The sequence below is a fragment of the Mastacembelus armatus genome, chromosome 9 (genome assembly GCF_900324485.2).
Source record: "Mastacembelus armatus chromosome 9, fMasArm1.2, whole genome shotgun sequence".
Classification (NCBI taxonomy): Eukaryota; Metazoa; Chordata; class Actinopteri; order Synbranchiformes; family Mastacembelidae; genus Mastacembelus; species Mastacembelus armatus.
The window spans coordinates 12,744,138-12,770,798 of NC_046641.1; the positions used below are offsets into that span (position 1 = coordinate 12,744,138).

At 38.9% G+C, this 26,661-nt stretch overlaps 3 protein-coding genes across 11 annotated transcripts in view; 2 read left to right on the forward strand and 1 right to left on the reverse strand.

Moving 5' to 3' along the window:
* Positions 1-830: 830 nt before the first annotated feature.
* On the forward strand, positions 831-7,533 carry ankrd13a (ankyrin repeat domain 13A). 2 transcript variants are annotated; one of them, XM_026322775.2, is made up of 15 exons: positions 831-1,154; positions 2,027-2,162; positions 2,493-2,617; positions 2,725-2,770; positions 3,041-3,184; positions 3,289-3,478; positions 3,822-3,888; positions 3,990-4,071; positions 4,175-4,236; positions 4,333-4,463; positions 4,591-4,748; positions 4,890-5,021; positions 5,115-5,293; positions 5,405-5,472; positions 5,641-7,533. In XM_026322775.2, the coding sequence occupies exons 1-15, from the start codon at positions 1,047-1,049 to the stop codon at positions 5,837-5,839; spliced, it is 1,827 nt and encodes a 608-aa protein (XP_026178560.1). In that variant the 5' UTR covers positions 831-1,046; the 3' UTR covers positions 5,840-7,533. The 2 variants fall into 2 exon arrangements, with proteins under 2 accessions (XP_026178560.1, XP_026178561.1); XM_026322776.2 differs by having other exon boundaries at positions 835-1,154; positions 5,115-5,275; positions 5,408-5,472.
* Positions 7,534-13,362: 5,829 nt separating this feature from the next.
* On the reverse strand, positions 13,363-19,592 carry slc6a4b (solute carrier family 6 member 4b). Its single transcript, XM_026321102.1, has 13 exons — positions 19,367-19,592; positions 18,363-18,497; positions 17,930-18,149; positions 17,660-17,798; positions 17,414-17,548; positions 16,191-16,294; positions 15,574-15,701; positions 15,386-15,498; positions 14,842-14,973; positions 14,591-14,690; positions 14,332-14,432; positions 13,583-13,750; positions 13,363-13,467 (listed from the first exon to the last, which is right to left on the reverse strand). The coding sequence occupies exons 1-13, from the start codon at positions 19,590-19,592 to the stop codon at positions 13,363-13,365; spliced, it is 1,806 nt and encodes a 601-aa protein (XP_026176887.1).
* A 3,944-nt stretch (positions 19,593-23,536) lies between these two features.
* The window catches only part of sgsm1a (small G protein signaling modulator 1a), a 23,445-nt gene continuing 20,320 nt past the window's right edge, over positions 23,537-26,661 (forward strand). For 7 of the 8 annotated variants that reach the window (XR_003296550.1, XM_026322719.1, XM_026322721.1 and 4 more), the window contains exons 1-2: positions 23,537-23,620; positions 23,752-23,795. Coding sequence is in view for 7 of the 8 variants with exons in the window: in XM_026322719.1 (XP_026178504.1) it covers positions 23,602-23,620; positions 23,752-23,795 (63 nt within the window). In the remaining variant the exon portion in view is untranslated. The remainder of the gene's footprint in view (positions 23,621-23,751; positions 23,796-26,661) is intronic. The other variant, XM_026322720.2, reaches the window with a different exon arrangement.

Here is a 26,661-nt window from a genome sequence, read left to right on the forward strand (position 1 = left end):
AAAAACCTTAATGAGGGATCAAAACCACTATATAAAAACGAGGTGAGTTTCATCTATGTACCCTGTGACCCGATAAAAAAAAAAAGGCTTCACAACTATAAAACCTTGTTGCAGTTCATCTTTGTAAACATACATCGACATTACTCCCAGCACTTTTGAATCAAATAACGATAATAAAAAAGATTCAGTAATATAGCTACATTACAGATCTGAGGTCAGCCTTAACACAGGATGGATCAATAAACTTCAAACTGTGCAACAAAATCAGAGTACAAATATACGCTAATGGAGCATAATCCCGAGTTATTGAATATTATCTGAAATTACTATAGAGTCCGTGTAAAACTAAAACTACGTCCATGCATGTTACACCGCCGTTCACTGGCGGCAAAGTTTCAGATTTTCAACCTCCCGTATGTAAACGCGTCGATGTCATTTCGATGCTATTGGCACAAAACCCAATACATTGTATAAATATAATATTCTATTGTTCGTTTTGTTCATATAATGTTACATATTGGTGTTAAGAGACAAATATTTAATATATCGCCGTGTTTGTAGAGTTTATGCAGGAACTAGTTTTAAGATTAAGGTTATGCAACCCCCGCCTAGACATGCTGAATGGTTGCGTCCAAACTGGACTTGATTGTTTTTTTTTTCTAATGACGATGACTTTTGTTTACAAATCTCATATTTGTTGTGTGTGGACTAAATAAACTATTATGTTACACATGGAATCAGTTCAGTTTTAAGCAGGATTATTAACCTGCCTCAATTAGATCGACTGTGAGTGTATTTGTATGTAGGCCACCCCTCCCGTCATTGGGTACTACTCCTGGCACTTCCTTGTTTCAAAAGTTTTATTTAGGGGAAGGCTCGGCGAAAAGTTGGTCACCGGTTTGAATATTGTCGACGTTGATTTTAAGTCTATGGACGATATTTAGGGCACATCTTGGAACAACTAGCATGTAGCTATCGCCGTTTCCCCCATGGCTGTAGTTACTTGAAGCTGGCTAACGTTGCATTAGGGCTCCATTAAGAGGAAGATGTCCACGGCTAATGTTAGCGAAGACACCCGGGTGAAGTTTCCCCTGCACTCCGCCGTGTGGGAGAACGACTACAGGAGGCTGGAGCAACAAATAACGTTGTCACCGGTTGGTAAACAAAACTAAATACGTCGCTAACCCTCACATTCGTGCTTGCTAGCTTAGAAGAAACCTGCTGTGAAGCGTTAAATCCCCGGTGTCATGTAGTTAAAGTAGGCCAGTCGTGTTGAGATGCCACATGGTGTCAGAGAGACAACACTTTAAAATGTTTATGAAAGTAAAAGTGATCTGATCACGGATCAACAAGTTTGGAAGTTTTATTTTTAAATAGGTTTTTCCAGAGCAGCTTGTTATTGTTTATAAGACTTGCTTTATCCAGTAAATAACCTGAGGTTTAATAATATAACAACTAACTAACGTTACTTTAATTATAAATGTACGGATCTGCTGCTTATTGTATAAGTGACAGTCATAAATTCTGTCACGAGCTTGTAATGGCGATGATGTTTTACTATCTTCAGTTTCACTCTTGTCAAACATGCCACGGACTAACCTAACAGGTTATTGCTGGGTTTTATTTGTTTTTTCAGAGACATCTCTAATCTCAGTGCAGTGTATTGTTACAACATAATTACTATGATCAATTCACTGTAAATGTTACTACTCAGCAATGCTGATCAAAACACACTAAGCACCATGACTCATATAAGAACCAACCATGCTGTGTTTATTGTAGTGACTACTCCAGTCAGTGTCTATCATTATGAGTGATTACCTAAATTAAAAGTTCTGAGACTATGATTCATAAAACGAAGGCTCTAATATGAAGCAGCATAGTTGCTGAAGCACAACATGATCTTTTCTTCATAGAACAGGTCGTAATGTCCGTACTACAGTAGTTAGTCTAATCAATACCTAGATTTTATTGCATTAATAACAGTGCGGGGGAAACATGGGGGGTTTATCCTTGATTTTCTTAGAATGACATCGAGGCTGTGGATCCCAGAGGTCGGACACCTCTGCACTTGGCTGTGTCGCTTGGGCATCTAGAGTCAGTGAGGGTCCTTCTGAGACACAGTGCTGAAGTGACTAAAGAAAATGCCAATAATTGGACAGGTGAGTCATAAAACTGTCACCATATCACTTGAGGAATGCTTCAATGCCACCGATGTTACCCTCACTCCTCTTGTAGATATGCTTTTTTAGGACTTGTGGTTTGGTTGATCGCTTAGGTCCCTTTTGTCATTAAAAGACAAAATTAACTGCTGTTAATAGGGTCTCTAGTAAAAATGTAAACGCACTGCTCCAGCTTTATTAGAACAGTTTAATTTTCCTTGGTTTTTATTGTCATTGCTGAGGTTTCTGAATGAATGTCTACTACCCCTGAGGGCTAGATGCTGTTTTCTTAAGAGGTTTGGTGGTTTGTTTATATTTGTCCATTTTTAGTGTTGCAAGAGGCAGTCAGCACTGGAGACCCCGAGATGGTGCAGTTAGTGCTTCAACGCAGAGACTACCTCAAAGCCTCCACAGCTCTGGGAGGAGTGCCTGAGCTGCTGTCGAAGATTAGAGAGGTTTTACTTTATTTATGTTTTCTCGTTGTGCTGTCATCCATCTGTACATGTGTGTGGAAAACATTTACCAGCAACCAGAGTAATTGCTTTGCTGTTTTCATCTACAGTCTCCAGACTTCTACATGGAAATGAAGTGGGAATTTACGAGTTGGAGTAAGTTCTTGAGTGTGTGTATCATAAATGTGAAGTAGACTATGTTCATCTAGGACAGGCAATTCAATATGCAAAAGAAGAAGCATTTACTGGTGTTTTCGAATGCAGCACTCTATAGTTAAATATCCAAATACATAAAAAATCTTTTCTAGCTAATACAGGAAAATCTACTTTTAGCTTTTGTTTTGGTTTAGTGATGATTCACATTGTTTCTCATGTATGGATACATGTCTTTTCATTGCGTTACATTCATACGTTATTTCTTTACAGTCCCCCTTCTGTCCCGAGTTTGTCCAAGTGATGTTTGTCGCATTTGGAAAAGTGGTGCCAGCCTGCGAGTGGATGCCACACTTCTTGGCTTTGAAAACATGACCTGGGTCAGAGGACGTAGAAGCTATATCTTCCGAGGAAATGGTGTGTGTTTTAACAGTCTTACACAATAAAAGTTCATTGTCTTCTCTCTATGATTTATTCTATTTCTCTAAAATGATTTAAGTCTACTGATTGTATTTTCACAGATTCTTATGCTGAACTGATGGAGGTTAACCACGATGAGGAAATTGTGGACACTGACCGCTTCAACATATCCCGAGAAATGGAGGAGGTCACACTAGAGTCAATGCAACCTCCTGAACAGGAAGTTGCCAAAAGGTTGACTACACCAATTGTCAACACCTATTTGGACACCAAGGATATTGCTTTTGAGAGGCAAGAGTCGCATCTTTTTCTGTTGTCCTTTTCTGCTTTCGTTGGTTTTCACACTTGTCAAAACAGCTCACTACACGTTGTCCTGCCTCCATGCCCAACGAGAGAACATCCTAATGAGGCTATAGGAAGCATGTTTTATATGGAGACAAAACGAAATAGTTGGATTCAACACTGCTAGTCGAAATAATCTAAATACATGAACATCTTCTTAAAATGTACTGTTATCTATAGCCTGTATTTCATTGTTGTTTTCGTTCTGTTGAGGAAGTTATTCTCAAATGAAGGGGATGATTGTGGATTTTCGCTGTTGATGTTTTAAGAAATTACCTTTGTTTCCTCACAGGAACAAGTCTGGGATATGGGGCTGGAGAACTGACAAAACTGAAGTGGTCAATGGTTTTGAAGCCAAGGTTCACAGAAATTTATTTTGTTATACCTTAGTGTACTGCCAGTAAAGCTATGCAGACTGTTAATTTTAGCATCTGACATTAGATTCTGGTTGCTTTCTCAGGTTTTTACTGTGAACAATGTAAATGTGGTAATCAGGACAAGGACAGAGCATCTTACAGATGAAGAAAAAGCAAGGATAAAAAGTGAGTGCAACTAGCCCTCATTCATTTTTGGTCTTTCTGTGTATGTTTATTTATTTGACTGAAACAGAATGACAGTACTCAAGTTCGATGTTCTTGTTAAAAGGTGAGAGGAACATCCTGGAATCTCTTCTGGGGACTGTGGAGCAGCACATAAGTGCACAAGGGGTAAAACATGAAAACATGTATTCAGCAATTACAGACAAATGATGCATTTTGTTCCCACCTGGCAGCTGATTTCATATATTTTGCATGACTTTATAGGACCTTACTCTTGAGTATGCAACCGCTACCAATCCCACTGCCATCACTCCAGAAGAATATTTTGATCCCAACTTTGACCTTGGGAACAGAGACATCGGCCGACCCATTGAACTGAGCATCCGAACACAGAAGTAAGACGCACCATTTTAAGATTATACTAACCTCACAGTTTATTCCTCATAGCTGTGTGTTATCTATATGACCAAAGGGAATGTGTGCTCATTTGAAAAGTGTTTTTCGTAATGTTGTCTCACACAGATTTAAAGGTACATTGTGGATGAGTGAGGAACATCCCCTGTCCCTGGTGGAACAGGTTACCCCTATTATTGACCTCATGGCCCGGACCAGTTCCCATTTTGCACGGTTGCGAGACTTTGTAACACTGAAGTTTCCTCCTGGATTTCCTGTTAAAATAGGTAAGTGATGCTCTTGAGGTTTTTGCAGAGGCTACAATTTAAAAAAAACATTTGAATTCCTCTTCTGATAAGATAAGATAAACTTTATTAATCCCCACAGGGAAATGCTGTGTATTCATTGAAAGTGTAATTCTCTTGTAGAGATTCCCCTGTTTCATGTGCTGAATGCCAGGATTACATTTGGCAATGTAAATAAATGTAGTACTGAAGAGGAAGCGAACACAACACCAGCAGCCACGCCAACATCCCCAGGAGACGATGACAAAGCTGCAGGTAGCAATGCATCCAAGTTAACCGCTGTATTAAAATAGTAAGAGCATGTCTCTGACTTCTAATCTCCTTTTCTTTTGGTTTTCATCCATCCAGCACCTCTTCCCTTTCAGGTGTGCCCCACAGTGTTTGAGGTGCCTGCCAGTTACCACCAGCGAGGGGGCAGTCGCCACATACCAGTGTCCAACAACGATGAGGAGCTTTTGCAGTATGCCATCCATCAGAGTCTCCTGGAGTCTCACAGAATCCCTGGTCAGGTCAGAGCAATCATCACCCAGCTTACTGCCAAATGTCAAACCACATTGTCTGTTTTCATCTCTTTTCCACATGGTCTTTGATTTAGCAGTTCATGATGTCATGTAAGACCTCTTTTATGTTTGTCACTACAGGAAAGGACCTGGGATGACACTGATGGAGAGTTCACTGATGTAATACCCAATAGCCAGGGTGACAGGTAAGAACACAGGTTAAGGTTGCGAGCATTGCAACTGCATAATTACCTGTGGTTAAAAACAACAGTCTTTGCATCTTACTAGTGATGTAGGTAACACTTCATATCTATTCACTGCCTGTATGTGTTAACAGAGCTGGAGCTCATTCTCCCCTGTCAATGTCATTCTAGGAGTGTCCCAGAGGGGGTGCTAGTGGATTTTAGAGACACCTCCAGCCCTGCCAGCTCTGTCTCTGCCCCAAGTCCTGACTCAGACCTCCGCCTGGCCATGGAGCTCTCAGCACGAGCTCAGGAGGAAGAGGACAGGATGAGGAGGCAGGAGGAAGAGGAGCTGGAGAGGATATTGCAGCTATCGCTCACTGAGAAATAAAAAGAGGGAAGAATAATATAACTTTTCCAGAATCAACTACCACACCTCAATTTTTCTTCCTAACCACTGTCATCTATGCAACCGCAGATTTCTTTCTGTCACAGATCATTCTTGCACAGGCAATATCAGACTCTCAGTATCAGATACTTTCCAAAATGTATTTTTGGTAAGACCATACTCCTTTATATATTTTGTATCTCAACATTTCTCGTCTCCATCTTCAAGCTTGATTCATGGACTTTGAGATAATTTCATGTGAATTTTACTTTCTATTTATTTATTTTCAAATTCTGATTCAGAGCAGCAACCCATATGTGTAGATCACATTGTTTTCTGGAGTGGAGTCAAAACAGGTTCTGTGAACAAAAATGTTCGACTACTTAAGGTGACTTCATTTAGTGTTGTCAATCAAATTTGTCACATAAGGTCCAGAGTTTGTTTTTGTTTTTTTAGTTTCTTCTGATTTTAGAAAGCTACAGTGAAAACATCCTAGCACAACAGACAGCTACTAGCGCTGTGACCTGACCTGACAGATTTAAAGTGTTTTCACTGTGAAGTCACCTACACTGTCACTTTGTTGAGGACCACAGGCTCACTGAATAACAGAAATCTCAGGGTTCCAATTTTTTTCCCCTTCACATTCAAATTACTTTAAAGATCACTTTAAAAACTTTTGGAAGATAAACCGATCAATTTTTATTTGGTGCAAAATGGTATCATACTACTATATCCCATACCAATTTTAACTGACCTAATTGAATCAAAGTTCCTTGTACTTTGTGAATGTGCTCTGCAAATGAGTAAACAAAAGCATGTTCCTGTGAGAGAAACTAAACCAGCTGCATGAAAATGTAATATCTCTGCTGCAACAAGGGAAGGCATTTTACTTTCCTGGCCTGTTTTTCTTTAATTGAACATTTTCTCTGATTTCATGGTGAGAAATGATGTCTCTCTTAACTGTCACTGAGGAACTTCAAGCATTAGCACCTCAGTTTAAAAAAAAAAAAAAAAAAAAGTCACAATAGCAGTGACCAAACTGTCTGTGGATTTAAAGCCATTATGCAGCTTAGAAGCGACACAGCCAGTGTTGTAGAGATTACTCCCAAGAGCAGTCTGCCTTTTGTAGCCACAAACAACTCTTAAGACCTCTGAGCAGAAGACAGCACAGACTCAAAGACTGAGCACGCCTGCCATACCTAGAGTTAGTTTCTCCAGCATGTGCCAATGGATTTGCTTTGCTGTGATAGCGCTCAGTCTGAGGCTCAGGAGTGGTGACAATTTGAAGCGGTGCCACTCGTACTAAACGTTTTGAACACATTTTTTTTTTTTTAAAGATTTTGTAACTTTAAAAACAAGACAGAAAGGTTTCGGTTGTACCAGGGTGACGCTAAGTAACACGCATTAACCACTATAGTGGATTTGACTGACATCCAACCATTTGTTTAGGGGTCTTTCTGTGTTTCTGTGTCTGACTTTCAGGGGCTTCAGTTGAGCAACTAATTATAATCATGTTGCCAACCTGCTGAACAGCTGACTTTGAAAAAGGCGAGCTTTGATTATTTAATGCAGATCTTTGTAACGTACCGTGAAACTGCAAAGATTTTTTTTTTTTAATATTGTAAAATTAAAAGGAGTGTCTGTTTCAAAATATTTCTAAAATAAAAGCACTTTATTCCAATGAGGACTAAATATGCCTCAGTTTGTTTGCTTTATTTACACAGTTCATAACAAAACAGACATGTAATGAGTTAGATATGTTCTTATCTGAAAAAAAAAAAAAAAAAAACAGGTTTACATTTTAACCCGTCCACAACAGGAAAAGCTGTATGCGATGCATCTGCACATTTTATGCTCATCGTGCAGCTGATTCAACGTGTGATCAAAGTACACCGTAGGACAATTGTATGTGGCCGGATACAAAGCGACCACACAGAGAGAATCCTTTCTAAAAACAGAATGGATGCTAATGTTGTATAGATTGTAAGAGTGGGAGCCAATTTTCAAAGCGAATATTTCTAATTTTTGTCCAACTGCCTCAATCTACGTTTGTACATTTGTGCATTTTTCAATCAACCTAGTTCACAGCTCAAACCCTTTATCATAAAATCAAGTTAAAGGAAACAACATGACGATATGTGGGTCTTTAGTTGATTTTAGCTGAAAATTTATCAGGTCATTAATGTGCAACACCATGAATAACAGCTCTGAAGGTTTTATCAGGAAGGCATTGAGCAGCTTATGTTTTCATGTTTCTCATACAGACCAAATTCATGAATCTGCTGCAAATTACGAAGTTGAAATATTGAGGCAAAGCATAAAATATGCGCCTGCATAAAACAGCTGCTAACAGGAGGCTGTCATGTAAAAAAAAAAAAAAAAAAAAAGAGCAGGAGCAGAGCACTGAGGAGCATAGAGGATGTTTCTACTTGAGATGACATAAAAAGGCTCTCATTAATCTTAGCTGGGTTGTATGGATTTCAACTTTCCCTCCACCAGTGACATCAAAACATGGTGTCCCAACTTCAGCAATCACCACGGCATACAGGACATGAGACACTTGAGACACTTTCCAACCCCAGGGTCTCGATCATGTCCCTATATTTTTTTTAAACCATTTCTTCCCAACACTGTCGTTCAACCCTCTTGTGCCTGACAGAACCTCTGGTTTGCGTACATGCTCAGGTTGGGATTTTGTCTCAGAAATCCCTGAAAACATTTCTAAGCCAGCCTTTTTTTTGTACTTTCACTGAATCCATGTTTTCCCAGGGTTTACCGAAGCACCTATCATAAAGTGTGACAGTGGAACATTTGATTGAACTGTATCATTTTTAATGAACAAACATAAACACATCAATTCTGATCAAAATTAGCAGAACTGTTTTATACTTAAAATATTTATACCCTTAACATGGAATTTGTCTAAATGCTATGTCACTGACCTTTGGGTGATCTCCACATGACATGTCACATGACACCAGGGCGTGCCCTAACCCTAGCTGGTTTCATAGACTGTCATTTGTTTTAGCAGCCCCTACAGGCATTAAGTGTCCCACATTAGGACAGTCCACCCTACATGCGAGACATCCAATCACAGATCTACAAAATAATCTTACACATCTAGATTTCGTGACAAAATAAACCCACCCAGTTCATTTGTTACTATCCTCAGTGATGCTTGTTGGCAGGTAAGTGACAAAGCTTTCCCTCAGTCTGGTCCGGTTATGAGGTGAATGTGATACCTGGGCTGGGGGGGTCATAGGGGGCACGTCAGACCAGGTTTATGTCTCTGAGTCTTTGTCTTCAGTTTCACCGTCGAGGCAGCGGTTTGTAGACACAGACAGCCATGATGATCATCAGCAGCAGCAGGACAGCCAGGACACTCCCCAGTGTGACTGCCAGGACCAAAACACAAGCCGATCACAGCCAGTAACAACAGACAACAAGGCCGCCTACCCCGATGGATTAACTCCACTTATCGCTTTTTTAATCCTCCCGTTTCACTAACAAGTAGGCATTTCTCTAAAGACAAAGGCCCGACTAGGATCACCTGTATGTCAGCATCACAGGCCCGACATGCGCCTCCACACTCCAACATCAGGTCTTACCTAAGTTCTGCTTCTGTAAAACCACATAAGCTCTTTCCGTCCACGTGGAGTCTTCGAGCTGTCCGTGAACTACCGCAGTAAAGCACATGATTACAGCCTGTGAGATGAGATGCAGCATCATAGCGGTGGAGGATGATGATGATGATGGTGGTGACTGAGCTGTTTCTTCTGCTTCTTCCGCTGGAGGATCTGGGTCCTAAAGACGCTGGGTTAGTGGAGACCATGTGGCTGTGGATCCACTGATAAATGGACCAGTTGGTTCACAGAAGGTTAGAAACTTCTTATATTATTGATTCATTATTTTATGGGCTGTTTAAGGATCAATGATCCAGTGGTGGAAAGTGACTAAGTAGACTACATCTACTCAAGTGCAGCACATAAGTACAATGTCGAGGTATTTACTTGAGTATTTTCAATTTTCTGCCTCTATATATTTGATATTTTGGTCTCACTACATTTTAGAAGATAACTGTTGTACTTTTATAAATTTAGTTGCTCTTTTTGGAATCAGATATATAAAACAAAATAACAATCCTGAGACTTCGTTGATCCTCAGTATAACGATCACGTTACCCATCCTGTTTGTGAAGTGACTAAAATTATAAAGATGTATGTCACTTAACATCAGCTCCACTTCACCAGCCGCAACTTTAAACACAATAATGTATCAGTAAATATGATCCAATAATAGAAATAATAGAAAATACATTAATGTGAGATGGGATATTGAATTGAAATACTTTTACTTATAAGTATATTTTTGAGTCCAGGTTTTTACCTGTAACAGAGTATTATTATACTGTGGTATTCATATTTTTGCTTAAGTGAAGGATCTCAGTATTTGTTCTACCACTCCAGTGATTTACTCTGATAAACTAAACATCATGTCTCTTTGTCCAAAAATTAGCACGAAAACATTTTTAATTAAGAAACAACATACAGACAATTGAAAAGTCACAGTTGTTGCTGTTTAACTCTCTCCTAATTAACTAATCGATTAACCAGCCATCTCAGCTCTAGCTACCTGATATGACTGTTCATAGCCCTGCTGAGGTCAGTGAAAGCTTCAGGTCTGTCCAGGTAGTTTTACTATGGAAATACATAGAGTATAATCTCATTTTTTTCTTACTGGTAACCATCAAACAAGTTTGTGGCCTTCATTAAATAACCCAGTTTTGAAATGTCAAAGAGCAATGAAGAATAGATATAAAGGTCATGCTCCTTGGGGTTATTTCCTTATGTGATTACTCTATGACTGATGTATATGCCCTTTACCTTTATCATCCATAGAACTTCAGTGTGCACACCATTAAAAACAATTACAGTAAAGGGTCTAATTAAATGCCAGTGATGCTTAATGAGTGTGAGGGAATGTCACTCACGGTGGCTTGAATTAAGGCTTCCTGGATAAATGATCACAACTGGAAAACATTTCATTAGAGCATGAACTTAGACATGCTGTTTTCATAGGACATCTGAAGTTTTCATAGTACGTACATGACATATTTTAAATCACATACTTCCCATGGTACCTCTGTACTTAAAGTACTTAAGATTAGTATAGGCTACTGTATTTTTCTGTATTTTTTTTTGTCAAGCTGTTCATGTCAGAAACCATCTATTTAGCAGAGTCTCTTTTATGTTTGCCTGTTCACTTCTTCACTCCGACGTTCCAAACCACTACTCTCATGTATGTTCATACTTGTCATCCACAAAGTGTGTGTGTGTTGTGGGGGTTTTGCACAGCATGGAACAGGTGGTCAAAGGGTCACTTAAAGAATGCATGTTTTTAATGTTTTAGTGTTTTAGAGGCCTGTAAATAACTGCCAACAATTAGTTTTAGTGCTGTTAAAGGCCTGAGGATAGAGGACACCTGAACAAACATGTATGGTCTTTTCCAACATGAGTCCACCCCTTCTTGTCAAGCTATAAACCTGAATTCTGCAGAGAAAAGACGTGGGCACGTCATTAAACCTGAGATGATTCATCACACTTGTGTTTGTTTCTGAGACTTAGCAACTTTCAAACTTAATGAAATTTCCACGTTCGTGAGAACCATTTGAAGCACAGTTCTGTTAGAGCGAGGGCATTTTGGCCAGCCCTCACTTTTTCAGCCCCCCAGTTTGAGGCTTACAACTTGGTTTTAGTGTTAAGGTTAGAATTAGGTTTAGTTCAGGGTTTGCGGTTAGGCATTGAGGTGTGATGGTGAAGGTTTGGATAAGGGTCTAGGACATGCATTATGTCAATGAGTGTCCTCACAAAGATAAAAGTACACGTGTGTGTGTGTGTGTGTGTGTGTGTGTGTGTGTTTGTGTGTTTGTGTGTTTGTGTGTTTGTGTGTTTGTGGAGTATTTGAGTGTGCAGGCTGCTCTATTCCCTTGTATGTTGATGGATTCTGGATATTGCAAATTAGCCTGTTAATTAGAATATCTAATAGGGGTGAGCAGCAACAGCCAAAGGCCCTTACAAAGACATGACAGCCACCGTATGGAGATTTATACAAACAAATCTCTCATGTGGTCTCCTACACATTTACATTTTAGAAAAGAATAGAGAACCTTTTCTAATACTGATACAGTAGTTGCATTCAACTTCCTAAAATACTATATTATGATCTATTAATTTATATTCATGAAAAGACACACAAAGATGAAGTATGCAATTTATACTATATTTAATTTAAACATATTTTACTATAGGACTGAAATCACATAACAATCATCACTTTGCTCATCACATTATTTTCTGAGTTCAAATAAAGTATAAAGCACTTTTAGATAAATTAACACCATACTAAGGTATGTTATACCGTGTATCTGCAAACAAGTGAACAGTCATCAGTTTGAAAACATTGGAGAGACACAATATCAATACATGTTAATGCAACATTTACAGTTTTTGTACATGCAGTGTAATAATTACGCAGATTAAGGCAAAACACATGATCTGAAGTCAAACGAAGCCAAATGAAAACCGATGAGTTAATTTTGAATACACATACAGTTAAAGCTGCTTCTTACAGTATTTCATGAAAGTACAAAGCACCTACTTTGTTAAAAAATTAGTATATAATTATAATTACAAAATTATTTTAAATGTGGTTTAAGCTTGATTGCCTCATTTAACTCTTCAAAAACAATTGTAGGGAAAAACAAAGCCTTTTAGCAGATATACCCACTACTGTAGCTGGCATGTAATCCTATACAACACTGTATTACAGATCTACTGTATGAATCTAAAGTACAGCATTGACATAAATAAAGAAGTGACTGTAAATTACTGTCACGCATTACTGTCCAGGCTTAGTCTCTCTCTCTCTCTCTCTTTTTGCGAGCTCAGAGACACTTTTCCAAAAAACAAGTGTCTGACACAAACCATGTACAGTATCTGTTAAAACTGTCACAAATTTGGCATGAACAGCATCAGCTGACATGTTGCACACATGGTTTAACTAATCATATAAAAATACATACAGCGCACTGCTTCTGTTATTAACCACCTGATTTTATAAATCTTTTGCAAAATACAGAAAATATACAACTTAAGAGAAAACGGCCCCATGCAATAAAAATGACATGCTGAATGTTTCACATAGAAAAACAGGCTCGTATTTTTCATGTTTTACAAATACAGCCGATAAGAGAAGACAAGGTCACGGCTTACTCCACAATGCATCACTCCAAACTATCCCGATGTTGAGGGTAGATCTGACTCACACATGGCACATAACTATTGATATTTCAGTTCTTCTTAGAATTACAAATTTAGCAGCATTTATCATTTTAGAGAGTGTAAATGTGTAGTAAAAATTGGCACGTTTGACATCATAAGCAGGTAACAGTCATGATATCAAATAATGTTCAGGTTAGCTCATAAATAAATTTAAACTGATTAAAAGGGACAGTACAAGTGTGTTTTTCATACATTGAGATGTTTTGTTTCCTGTGGCACAGTAGCCATGTTGAGGCTGTCAGCGTGGATGTCTGGTATGGTCCGCTCTGGCCTCAGACACACCGCCAGCCTCTGTGGAAAACATGACAATCATGGAGGCATTGCAGCGCTTAATTCAAAAGCAAATGCAAATTCATTCATTTGCATCATTTTGCACTCTATGCGCACCCTCTCTTTACCCGCTGACCTGTTTGAGAGAACCAGGGGTCCACACCAGCTTGTACACCATGTAGATAGGGATCCACATGAAGGATGAGAAGCCAATAATGTATCCCACTGTGATGCTCCAGTCCGGGTACTTATAGTCAAACAACGTGAGGGGTGGTGCTTTCAGCAGCGAGCTCACTATGATATACTGAGGGGAGTTGGGATACATAACATTTCCATATATGTTAATATAAATTTTAAATTTCAATACTAAGCAAACCTTCCATACATTATAACATATATGGACAGTGTAAATGAGGTTATGAGTTATAAGTGTAAAAATTCAAGAAGACAACCAGAGAGATGGATGTGAATAATAGGCAAAGATATTGGACTATATATGTGGAGGAGAAAACTTGACATTTGCACAATTGTTTTCCAATATACATCCTACTGAAAAAGTTTTGAGGATTATATTTTATGTAGAGGAGGGTTTAATATACATGTTGGGGGCAGAGTCAGCTGTTAGATCTCAGTAGCCTTCAAAGGCCCCTGGTTCAGTTGTCTTTTGATCTTACCCTGAGCTTTCACTCATGTCTTGGTCTACTGGTCCCCATTGATCTATGGAGGACTTTAAATGGGGAAGCTTATTTGATCTTTTGTAAAGGACTGCATGACAAAATATTCCCAATGTGTAAAACTGAAAAAAAAAAAGACAATCTTATGGCTTTTGTGTGAGTAAACCCACTTGTTTACTGTACATGTAGGTAAGAATATTTCATCGCTTACTGCCAGAAATGCTGGACTGATGGCAACCCAGCACACCTTCCAGAATAAACCTGGAGCTTTGCCCAGCATGGCCTGGACATCACTGCTAAATCTTTTGATGCCTGAAAGCAGCAAAAGCAACATGAGTACCATGAGACAAAGTCACTTCATTTTTTTTAACGTACTAACAACGTATTTGATTCTGCAGATAATCTATTTACATTATGCATTAAAAAAACTGAATGCCACAAAATCAATAAAAATCTCTTTTTTTTTTTACCATAGAACCAGGAAACTGCAATGGCCTCAAGGAAACCCACAGCAATAATGGAGCATCCAACTCCAAATTCCTCCAGCAGCTTCACCACATAGGCACCACCCTGTCGATCACATTTCACAGAGTAATACCATCACCAATCACCGCTCTCTACCTAAACCTCACAGTAAACCTGCTCATAGATAATTGTTTAAACTGACAAGAGATTCGGTTTTGTACTTATAAAGCTGTACTCAAATTGTGGAGAAACTTACATTTGTAAGGGTGCTTAGAGAGCCCAAAAAGCAAACGACTACCAAGCCCAGAACAAAAAGCTCCCGTCTGTGAGAGAAATGATCTGGGTATTCATCCAACACAGCAGTGATGATCGCCTCCAGCCCACCAAACTGAAACACACAGGTTATCATTAGAACATTTTAAATATATTATTGATAAGATAAGATAAGATAAGATGAACTTTACCTTTAATCCCCAAAGGCAAATTTATAAGAATTATATTTCAGGCTAAACATATTTTCATCTGCATAGACAATTGAATTGTTTTGGAAACTTTACAGCAGGGGAAAATGTATGATTCAGTAAAATTAACATCACAGCACCACTGTCTCTAGGCCCATATTTGCACAGTTGAAGATAATGTAGAAATGAGCGTACATGAAGCGGAAATGCAATAAATAAAAACCTACTTTTCCTGCTGTTGAGGATCATATTTAGTTATGGCAGATTTAATAGTTTTTAATGCTATGAAATACTTGTGGCCATCGTGTACTTAAAGCTTTCAGATTTCACAGTTCATACCGTGCTGTCCAGTCCCAGCGTTATCATCATCACAAAAAACATGATCGCGAAAAAGGTTGAGCCCATCATGTTTGCAATGGCCTCTGGGTATGTGATGAAGAGCAAACTTGGTCCTGGAAAGCATGACTATGATGAATATTTTATCACTGAGTTTTTTTTCCTTTTCATAATCTTTATCTTTCACTGACCTTTATCCTTGGCCACATCCTCAACCTCCACCTTCCTCATCTCTGCCATGTAGCCCAGTACCGTGAAGATTACAAACCCAGACACGAAGCTGGTCAGACAGTTCACCAAACTTGTCACAATTGCGTCACTGTTGAGGAAGAAATTAAACCGTTCAGGGACATGCAGCTTAATGGTCGTCGCTTCTTTTGTAATCAGAGATGATCAGACATATTTAGCTGCCAAATATTAAAATCTTGTAAATCTTATTTTATTAAAATTCACTGACAGGTTATATTTTTTAAATGCTTTTGAAGGGCCACGTTCCTTCGTTTGCTACTGTTTTACCACATGCCTCACATATTAAACTGGAAATGTACTGTTCAATTTGTTCTGTGTACCACTCCTTCCTTTATATCACAACAGTTCACATTAACAATAAAGCCCTTGATTTTCCACAGTTTAAACCCATTAAATTTCAGCTTTAAATTTAAAAGGAAGAGTGTGTTGTTCTTAACCTAGTGTGCAGAGTACAGAAAGGTTTCAACCTTTATTTTTAACTGTCAGCTCATGTTCTAACCACAAACACGGACTTCCATAACCCAATGTGTCATGGATTCATGAACAGCCCAGTTCTCACCGATAGCAGTTATTTGTGAAAGGGTTGTAGCTGGATAGAGCCAGGAGGACCCCGAACCCCGGCCCCAGAGAGAAGAAGATCTGGGCAGCAGCATCCACCCACACCTAGAAACAAAAGAGAAACAGTCTTTACACCTGGGACTCCAACTGACTCCGACTTATCGCATAGGTTATAGCAGCATAAAAATACATTTCTTACACAGATTAGTACCAATTTCTGTCTTTCCTTTCAGTGAGCAAACTGAAATAATCGTTTCCTTATTTCACTCATATGTGCTTTCAGTCCCTATTATAATCTACCAAGCAGAGAGGTGTTCTATAGAAATCTAAGTACCGCACAGCTGTACGCAGGGAGATCTGAAGAGAAGGATGCATTCAGCATTAAAAAGAAGAGGGCAGTGTGGGATATCGGCAATGGAGACAGAAAGGGAGGCCTTTGTTAATGGGCAGAAAATCTAAACCAATTATGCATGTTATTATCCTGCTCTGTGGCTTATTTATGCATCTCATTTCATCTCATCCATATTCCCTTCAAACCAAAGCCCTCACACATGTTTAGCAAATAACCGCAGCAGATCTTCCGACTAAGTGGAAGATGAGGTTGTTTTATAGATTGTAGAGAAATATAGGCAGACGTGCCTGGTGGATAGAAATGAATGAAGGTATATGCAGTATCTAACCTCTGCCTCTTGTACTGTGAAATCCAGTTATGCTTTGTCCTTACATCAGTCTAGCAAGTTAAATCAGGATAGCTCCTACATCTTAGTGGGACTGAGGAGAAATTCATCCATATTTTAGTAAAATCCTGTTTTCTTCCCAGAGTAAAAGGTATGTTGAGATGTCACATGCAAATAAAAGAAGCATTCAATTCAATTTTTATTCTACATTAACTATAAGTGTTTATTTCTTGGAGAAGCCTCTGAGAGAAATTGTGGAAAAAATCTGTTAAGAATATTAACCCTAACTAATTTGATATTGATTATTAATTTGCTAAAAAAAAAACAAAACAACAAATTTCCAAAATGTCTTTTAAAATGGATATAGGAAAAAATAAGATAGAATTAAAATGCAAAGGTGAGCTGCTCTGACACAGATAAAAAAAAAAAGCATCAACCAAGATCATTTGACTTGTATAAAATAAGACTGTTAAAGGAGGAGTGATTATGCCTTTCTTGTTAGGGTCTTGTCAGTCCTTATTTGACCGACCAACTTTGTACAACTCACACTGGTCTCCAGCAGCTTCTCCCACTGGGGCTTTAGGTAGAACACCACACCTCTCCAGGCTCCGGGCAGAGTGGCACCTCGGATTAGCAGGATGAAAAGCACAATGTAGGGTAAGGTGGCCGTCACCCACACTACCTGATGTGGAAGAAGCAGATAAATCAGGAAGATGTCACTGACGTGTGAATAAAGTTGACACACAATAATTTTCTGTGTTGTTATGGTAGTAAAACAGCAGCAGTAACACACCTTTCCTGAAGTCTTTACGCCTTTCCAGAGGCTGAAATATACTATAGTGAAAATGAGAAAAAGGCAGAGCATCAACTGCCAACGAACACCCCCAACGTTTCTCAGTCCTGATGACTTGTGGATCTCGAGAACATTCCTCCTGTGGGGATAAAAAACAGAAATCAGCACGTCTTTGGCAGAAAAAACACAAACTGACACTATTTGTACAGAGTGTTACTGTAAAGCTATTTATATATGTGGTTTCTGTTACTCACACTTACATGCACTTACGTGTAAAATTCCTCTGCTGGAGACCTGGAGGAATTGGTCCAGGTGACGTTGTCCATGCCAAAATAGTTGGTGCAGTCGGGGGTATTCCACACATTGTCACAGTTCGTCCAGGGCAAGATGCTGGAGAAGGAGGAGTAGAAGTAGAAGAGGGCCCAGGCAATGATAGTGTTGTAGTAGAAGGACACATACAGAGCGATGATACAAATGGCGTATCCTATACCTGAAATGAAACAGAAAGATGTGAAAAGAAGAGGTCACCTGTGAAATATCAGTGTAATGATTCACTGTTTGTTTTTAGTTTGCATCTGGAAAAGACAGGGATGGAAGATTAAAATTAGTAACCTAGTATTTCATTTCTTTTAACTTACAGATTTGCAACAGGTAACAGGATGTCTACATTTGAATGTCTGAGCAGCTCAGGGTGAAGCCTTACCTTTGAAAATGGGACAGATGTGTTTCCATATGGATATGGCTCCAGTTCTGTGGAACTGTCCCAGTGCCAGCTCCATGTAAAAGAGCGGCACGCCACCAAAGATGGCCATCAAAATGTAGGGAATAAGGAAAGCACCTGCACAGACATGACCGAGGTTACATGTTCTGTAGAGATCTTTTATTGTCATCATGACTCACTACTGTCATGTACACAATTATAAACTGATACTATCCATACAAAAGGAAGGACTTAGCAATTCTTTGTTAAAATATGAAAAGAATAACGTAAAAATATTTATGAATTTTCAATGAAAAATCAAAATGAGACTTTTCTGGCCTCATGTTTATATTTGTACATTACATTATATTTAACTTGAGGACTAGATTATCAAAAATGATCAAACCAATCCAACATACCATTCAGAGAAGTCAAAAAATGTATAAAAAGAGACTGGCTCATTTCTAAAACACTTTATTCCTACATTCAATTTTATGAAATGAAATATAATCATGTATCAGTTCTGGTTTTTAATGTTTTTATTTGTCCTTAGTTTCTTTTAAATGTTGTTTTTTATGTGCCGCACTTTAATGTTGGAAATAGAAATAAACGTGTTGTAAAAATACTGAATGGATCACAGGCTGTTCCCAACAAAATAACCAACCCCTTTTCAAAATGAACATATTCACTAGAAATAGAAAAACTTCTGCCAAAGAGGAGGAACGAAAGATTCGTTGGTCTTCGTAGTATTTTGTGTCTTTGTTTGTTATTATTAAAAAATAAACACTGTAGGAAAAGTCTACTAACTTTTCTTAGAGGTGATTTTAAAGCGTCTTCAGCACCATGGACAGTTTCTGTTGTCCGATCCGTAGTTTCAGTCTGTTTTCTAAATTATTTTAAACGATCCCCCTGAGATTTTATCGACTTTAAAAAAAAAAAAAAAGTTTTTTTCCAAATGTCTCCACCCACGAGGTCACAATTATAAGAAAAGTCTCTAAACCACTTACCGCCACCGTTTTGATAACATATATACGGAAATCTCCAAACATTTCCCAGGTCCACAGCAAAGCCAATGACAGACAAGAGAAAATCCATCTTTTTGCTCCATTTGTCCCTGGAGTCCGTCTGCGTAATGACCGGCACCGGGACAACGTTGTTGGAGCTGTAGCCCTGGTTTGGGGAGCTGTGACGGGTCAGACTGCCGGCCATGGCTGCTGAGTCCTGTCGGGGCATCGGACTGTGAAAAGTCAGTCAGAGGAGCAGCTCCACAGAGAGGAGGATGTTTCTCCTAAAACGGTGACAGGGCCGAGTGGGAGGAGTTGTGGGGGCTGCAGCTGACACTTTGGGATACCTGTTAGTGCACACGGATCCATAAAAGTTGTTTGGCTTTTACCAGCAGCAGCTTTTAACTCTCTTTCAGCTAAAAGCCTTAAGCTGATTTAGACCCTCTAAATCAATGGTGCTGCAGATAATCAATGACATGGATCCGTTTATAGCAGCTTTACACTTTCTTGGCATTTTGAGATGAAATGTTTCACTTCAGATACAATGAGTTTATCACCTGCTTTTTTTTTCCTACATCACCCATAAACATTAAGAGCTTTGGTACAGCACCATGTTGATTGCCTGCCCAACGTAATAAATGCTGTCGTCACTGGGAGCCAAGATTTATCTCTGTTGTTCTCCCTCATCATTATTTTATAACAAGGAAGCGAAGGTGCAGAAAATTACAGTGCTTTGTTTTTTCTGATATCAGCTTTGTTGCTGGGATATTCAGAGATATTTTCATTATAATATATGAAAAACAGTGACTGTTCTCTTAGCAGTCACTAACCCCCAAATGTGAGGAGCTTATGGCGAAAAATATTTTATTCTGCAACAACGTTCCCTCTAAAACAAACACATTTGTTACAATGTCTATTGAGATTATTGCCTGCTGTTCATTCTGGAATAACACTTGTGATGTGTAGAGCTCATTATTCACACAACTACAGCATCTGTTAGAATATCGATATTTATTTTACCAGTATGCAATTTCACATAACATAGTTTGAATCAGTCACAGTCCCACAACTGTAAGGCCAAAATACACGATCGGCTCTATTGATAAGAAACATTTGGGAGGATTTTAAAGTCTTGTCTCCATCACCAGTGAGATTTGAAAAACTCTGACAAATATTAAAATTTTTACTTTCACCCAGTGTAAAATCTGAATCACAGAGGGAAAACACCGTTATGATAATGAGTCCACCAACACTGATGCTGTTAAACCTGCTTCTGAACTGCAACTCTGCTAAATGTAACAGAGTAAATGAAGCACGTGTATTTTACAGTGACAACAAATATGCAAAGTGATGTAAAGTCTATTATTCATCTGTCTGTTATTCATATGAATCATCTACCAGAAAGTGCTTCACAATAAAATACAAAATCATGGTATGAAATACAGGCACAATATAAAACTAATCGGCTAAAGAGATTGAATGCATGAAGCTGATGGATTAAAATAGGAGAAAAAGTCATGACCTTTTCCTGAGCAGCAGTTTATTTGGATGTTCAAAAGTCTGGCAGAAACGCTATAAATAGCTCTGAGCCATCTTGACTTCCTGAGTCTATGTTAATACAGTTTGGTGAAGACAGCAGAATAGAATCACAGCAGCTTAACTGAACTCATTAGGAAAACCTAGAAAACGACTTTGTAATCAAATTCACTGCTTTTAGCACAGGGCGGCTAGAAAAGGCTGCTAACTGGATATTCAGGGAGTATCAGTCTCCAAACGGAGAGCACGCATCAAATGAAGTCACTTTGGGAAATGGATATGACACAGATACAACAAGAGACACCAGACTGCATCATGAAAGTGTCATTTAAAAGACAAAGTGGCAGTGGCTATGTCACCTGAAGCTAAACTAGACAGATAGACCAGCTGGAGTGAAACAGCTGTGGTTTTGGCCCCTGAGGGCCAAAAGCATAAATACAAATGATGTAGTTTTGGCCTTTAATTTTATATACCGCCCTGTCAATCTGCATTGGCACACATGAGCAGAAGAACATCAGACTGACAGGAGCCTCCATTGCATGCCCTGGTGCCTGTTAGTGCACGTCGACTCTAATCACACATGGACATGTGCCCTGTCCAGTAACTCTGCTGACAGGTCAATGCACATAGACACAGCTTTGTTATCTCTAAAATTGTAGTTAGTTCTGAAATAGCTTCAGTTTGTTTTCATTTAGATAATATTCAATAGTTCCCCTGCATTTAATTTTTAAATATAAAAGAAAAAAACTCGCCTCTTTCATGGAGCTTTTGTTATTCATCAGTTATTAATCATTTGCATCACACTGTGATTCAGTAGAATAGTCATAGATTTATTTTTCCTGATCTGGGATTTTATCTTGTATTCCCTGCTGATATGTGAGAAAGCATCACCACATATAGTCATATTTTTGTGCAGTGTTGCTTTGTCTCTCGCCTGCAAAATAAATACAGCTGTTTGTGTGCACAGGACTGGTATGTTAAGGCAGGTAACAAAGCAAGCAGAGGTAAGGTGGTTAGCAGCTGTGGTGGGCTGTTTATCCAGGCAGAAGTCCTGGTGTGCTCTTTAACAAGACATGCTATTACCATATATTACCTGAAGCCACTGCAAGGTGTGAGTCATATCAGCGAGGGAAATCCTGGGCTTAAGATTATGTTTGTGAGGAAAATACAGGAAAAAGAAGGACCCAGGCAGCAGCATCACAATGAAGGAAGAGAGATCTTACGTTTAGGGGGAAAAAACATTAACTACTGATTTGTAATTAAATATAAAAAAATAAAAACTTCTAATCACACCTGAATGTCTGAATAATCTGGTAATGGTTGTTTGATGTCTGAACTTGTGATTAGGACTCTGGTTTAGGACCAGGAGTAGGGAACATACCTTGATGTGTGATGTGTGATATGGAGGCACCTTTGCTCCTTTCAGTCTGTCATTTTGTGTTATCAGTCCATTCTTTCACCACCTGATTTACCTGACAGCTCAGTCCTCCAGGCAGAACTGGACTTAGGGCCCCAAAACTCAGTGCACTGAAGCTTACCAGTTTTGTCTAGGTCAAATGTTGTTTTTATTTATTTATTTTTTTTCTGAACATGTTCATACTACACAAAAGGGTGAAAACTGTTTCCATATTTAAACAAAAGCTGAAACATTAGATTCAGTTTGCTTGTTTTGTTTTTCAGTCTTGGGCAGGAACAAATGACACAGTTGCCATCTTCTGGACAATATGAGTTACTCTTTTTTGTAGTCTTTATATGCATTGAAGGATTAATTTGAATCATGCAGGTCACAAAAAGAATTGCATGTTTTAGTACAATTATACATTCGGCATTGAAGATACAACTGAACCAAAGCTAATGGCTGGATCAACGTATACTATATTCTAATGTGTGGAAGGGCGATAGCTTTGTTTTCTACAAGTCAAACCACATATCTAGAGTGTTTTGTTTATCCTCACTATTAATATCAGCAGAGAAATTTGACCTGAAATGTGTCATGGGTAGATTTTACCTGAGCACATTAAGTGACAGGAGCAGTGAAAACAAAGCAACAGGTCCTATGTGGTTTAAAATGCAGAGCAGTGCAGCAGTTCACCCGGTGTGAGAGCCAGGATACAGGTATGTCCTGCACCGCATTTTCACCTTTAAAGCTTTTCTGTGATTTACAGATCCATCTGCTACATGTGAATGTTTTATATCTCCCAAAGTCTTTCTATATTTCGACCACAAGATGGCATGATGACAAAATGTTTGTCTCAAAATCAAAAATGGAAAAAAATCGAACATCAAAAATCAGACTTCACTTTATTAAATGTCTGTTCGTTTTCATTTGAAAAATACATTTTCTCCTAATTAAATTGAATGTTTTGATAAATGTGCATGTTTCATTTCACTATTATTGTATTGTATTATTGTTTTAGTAGTAGTGCATATTTCATTTCCATGAATAAGAGCGCATTTCTGGTACATAGTCTTTTTATAGGCAGTTATAATTAATGGTGAATACACTCAGATGTTAGTACTAGAGGGCTGTCGCTGTTTATATTAGGATATTGTGCTTATTGTTGGACCAGCCAATGAAAGCTCCGCATGTGTCTTTAAGAGGCGTGCGTGAAGTGGGAGGTGGAGTCGTGAACCTCTTCGGTGCTCACAAGCAGCACTCGGCGGATGGGAGGGGTGCAGCTTGCAGATCGGAGACGAGATCCATGGCAACAATCATGGCAGGTGAGAGCAGAAAATATGAAGATGAATACGTGTAAATCCCGTGTGTGGTCTTTTGACAGCCGCTGGAATAGAAGTGGTTGTGAGGTTGGGTCATAAACGCCCTGTGCGGGACTGTCTGTGCTGTGTTTCAGAAGCAGAGACCCGTCAGAGGCTGCTGCGCACCGTCAAGAAGGAGGTGGGTGTTTTCAGCTCAGCAGTTATCGAGGCGGAAAAACAAACACGTTGGTTTGTATAAAAGTGTACAGCTGACCCTGTGCACGGCGAGATGAGTCAGGTGATCCCTGACAAAACCTGCCTGACACATGACTTTGTACTGAATGTTCTGTTTTTTTCCTGTTGGTGACACCTGAGGCAGATGTGGCTTGGATTCACATCTGCATCACAACCTCCTGAAAAAGATTAGAAAACGGGCGTATGTGAAATAATAGGATGGTAATAGTAGTCATTAAAATACAATTTACTGGGTTTTCTGTAAAAATCCATATTTCTTATTGTTCACTGCTCCCTGGTTGTGTGTCTGTGCCGCAGCTCAGTAATTATTCGGGTGGAGAAGCAGCATGAAAGAAACAGATTGTCCATATTCAGTGTTTATGGTGTTTATGGCAGAGCAAACTATCAGCCTTCTGCCAAGCCATTTGGTGGTTTCATTTAAACACGTCATGTTTGTGTGTGTGTGTGTGTGTGTGTGTGTGTGTGTGTGTGTGTGTGTGTGTGTGTGTGTCTCATGCTTTTAATGAGTTATATGGTGTTGAGTGGAAGCAAATATGGGAGCAGCTCTTCTGGTGGATTGTTCAGTTGGTTCAACACTACATGTCACATCATCATTTGAGGTTTAACAGACAAAATCAGAGCTCAGCATAAACCACATGAAGCTTCACTGTCATTTTGTCAGATGTTCAAGCCTTGAATGTGGCTTCTTCTTAGAGCTCCCCAGAAAACCTACAAGCTTCTTTTGTTGTAAAATGTCCAACCTTCAATCTGCACTAACATCGATTAGGAGGAAGAAAATTAATGATTTATTAACTTCTAATCTTGGTTTTCACCGGTTCTTAAAGAAAACTGATTATGAGTTGCAGAAGCTAATGAATCCATGTCTGAACCTGCTTATTTAGGCTTAATCTTAATATTATATATATTATATTATAATATGAGTCATCTCATATAAAAGGCTGAAGACCTGTAGCCTGTTTATATAACTGTCGAAATTTCCACCCATAGACAATATATTTCCTATATTTCAATATATTAAGTTTAAACTTAAACTAAACAGCTGGTGCAACTGGCTGAAAACTAAAATTCTTCACTTAAACCCAGAATTAGAATAACATATTCCAGTATTCCCAGCGGTTTCATGAAGTATTTATAGATGAACCAATTCAGTTTCAAACATACATCCACGGTGTTGGAGTTCATTTTTAATGAAAGCTGAATCAGTCTGACATATTAGCAAAATGATCTGTGTGTCACTTCATTGTACATTGGTTTTTCCTTCAGCAGTGTGGTCTTTATCTTCCCGACTGTGGAGGTGGTTGTTTCCTTCTGTTTGTTCAGGGAAGGTTTTCTCATTATATTTATCACCTCACTTAACATTTACACATTTACAGTAAGCATCAACCCTGGGAGCTTGCCGTCATAACCTAAACTCTACGCCTGCTGCTGGTTCGTGCCACTAAAAGCAGAGAGTCTTATTTCCTCTCAGTTCACTCAGTTTTTTTTTTTTTGTTGTTTTTTTTTAAACCTGCTTTTGTTGACAGTTAATGGAGTTTGTTGTTTGGAGTGTTTTGGTTTCACTGCTTATTGCCTCATAAGTTAAAAGACTTTATTTCTGCCAAACAAAGAAAGATAAAAATCACACTCCAGTTCTGGTGAAAGGAGGACTGTAGAGATTTTTGGTCTGTTTTGTTTTCCTCGTGGTCCTGTTTGGTCTTATCAGTCGAGACCAGACCCTTCCCATGATTAAACGTGCCTCGTGTGCTGATACGCCGTCACCTTAGACTCAGTTCGCAGTTTTAACTGCTCGCCACAAATGCACACAATCTGATGGAGTCTGAACATGGACCAGCAGCACAGTTTGTCAGTGTAATGGCTCTTCTTATTCACAGATAGCACCTCATGAAAATCAGCATTAGTCTGGATGAATAAACAATAAATAAGGAAAGAAACTTCATTGATGCGTAGGTGACTTTCAGATATAGCTGTTCTACTCAAAGGAAAGATAGATGTTTATGCCATTTTCCATTAGTTTAGGGTTATTTATACTCTGTGTGGGTTAGACCATACGGTGTCTCTATGCTACGTGTTCTCACGCTCTCCTGGTCCATCTGGGTATGTGCCACCCGTCTGCTCAGATATACCTGGATGTGGTCCATTATCCACAGAGTGCAGGACGTCTGTGGCAGCAGAATTACCTTATAGCACAAAATTGGTTTGAATGAGATCCCTTATTCATCTCAGCTTTGATACAGAACCCATCTCCGTCTGTTACTGTCTCTTTGTCTTGCTCTGCTCGTGCTCCTCCCTCTGTCTTTTTGTATGGCACAGAGGCACACAAACACAAATACACACCTGTGTTTGCTAAAGGAGAGAGAGGGAGAGAGACTATTAGAAAACATGCTGGCCATTGCACCATTTACTTCTCTTTTTTTTTAAAGGCGGTGTGGGGTAAGGTTTCAGGCAGCGGAGTGTAAGATAATCCACCAGCCCTGTGTTTTCTGTTTAATAGAGATTGATTCCTAGAAGCAAGTTGTTAGGAAAAGCTAATACAGGGCTGCAATGAAATCCTTATGGAAATCATAAAATATTATTATTGTCATAGATTCAGATAAAGATTTACCTGGAGACTATTATTCAGTTTTTGACCGTAGGTGTTTTCATAATCAGGTTTGGTGCACAGTGTGTATGTACTCCACGTTTGATCAATCTGAATTAAAAAGGTGCGTTCAGCGTGACAGTTAAGGTGTGTAATGCTTAATAATGGATGACCTCACGTGAGCGAAGTGTGGAGCCTCTTCTCTGTGTTTGTTAGAAACTGCAGCAGATTT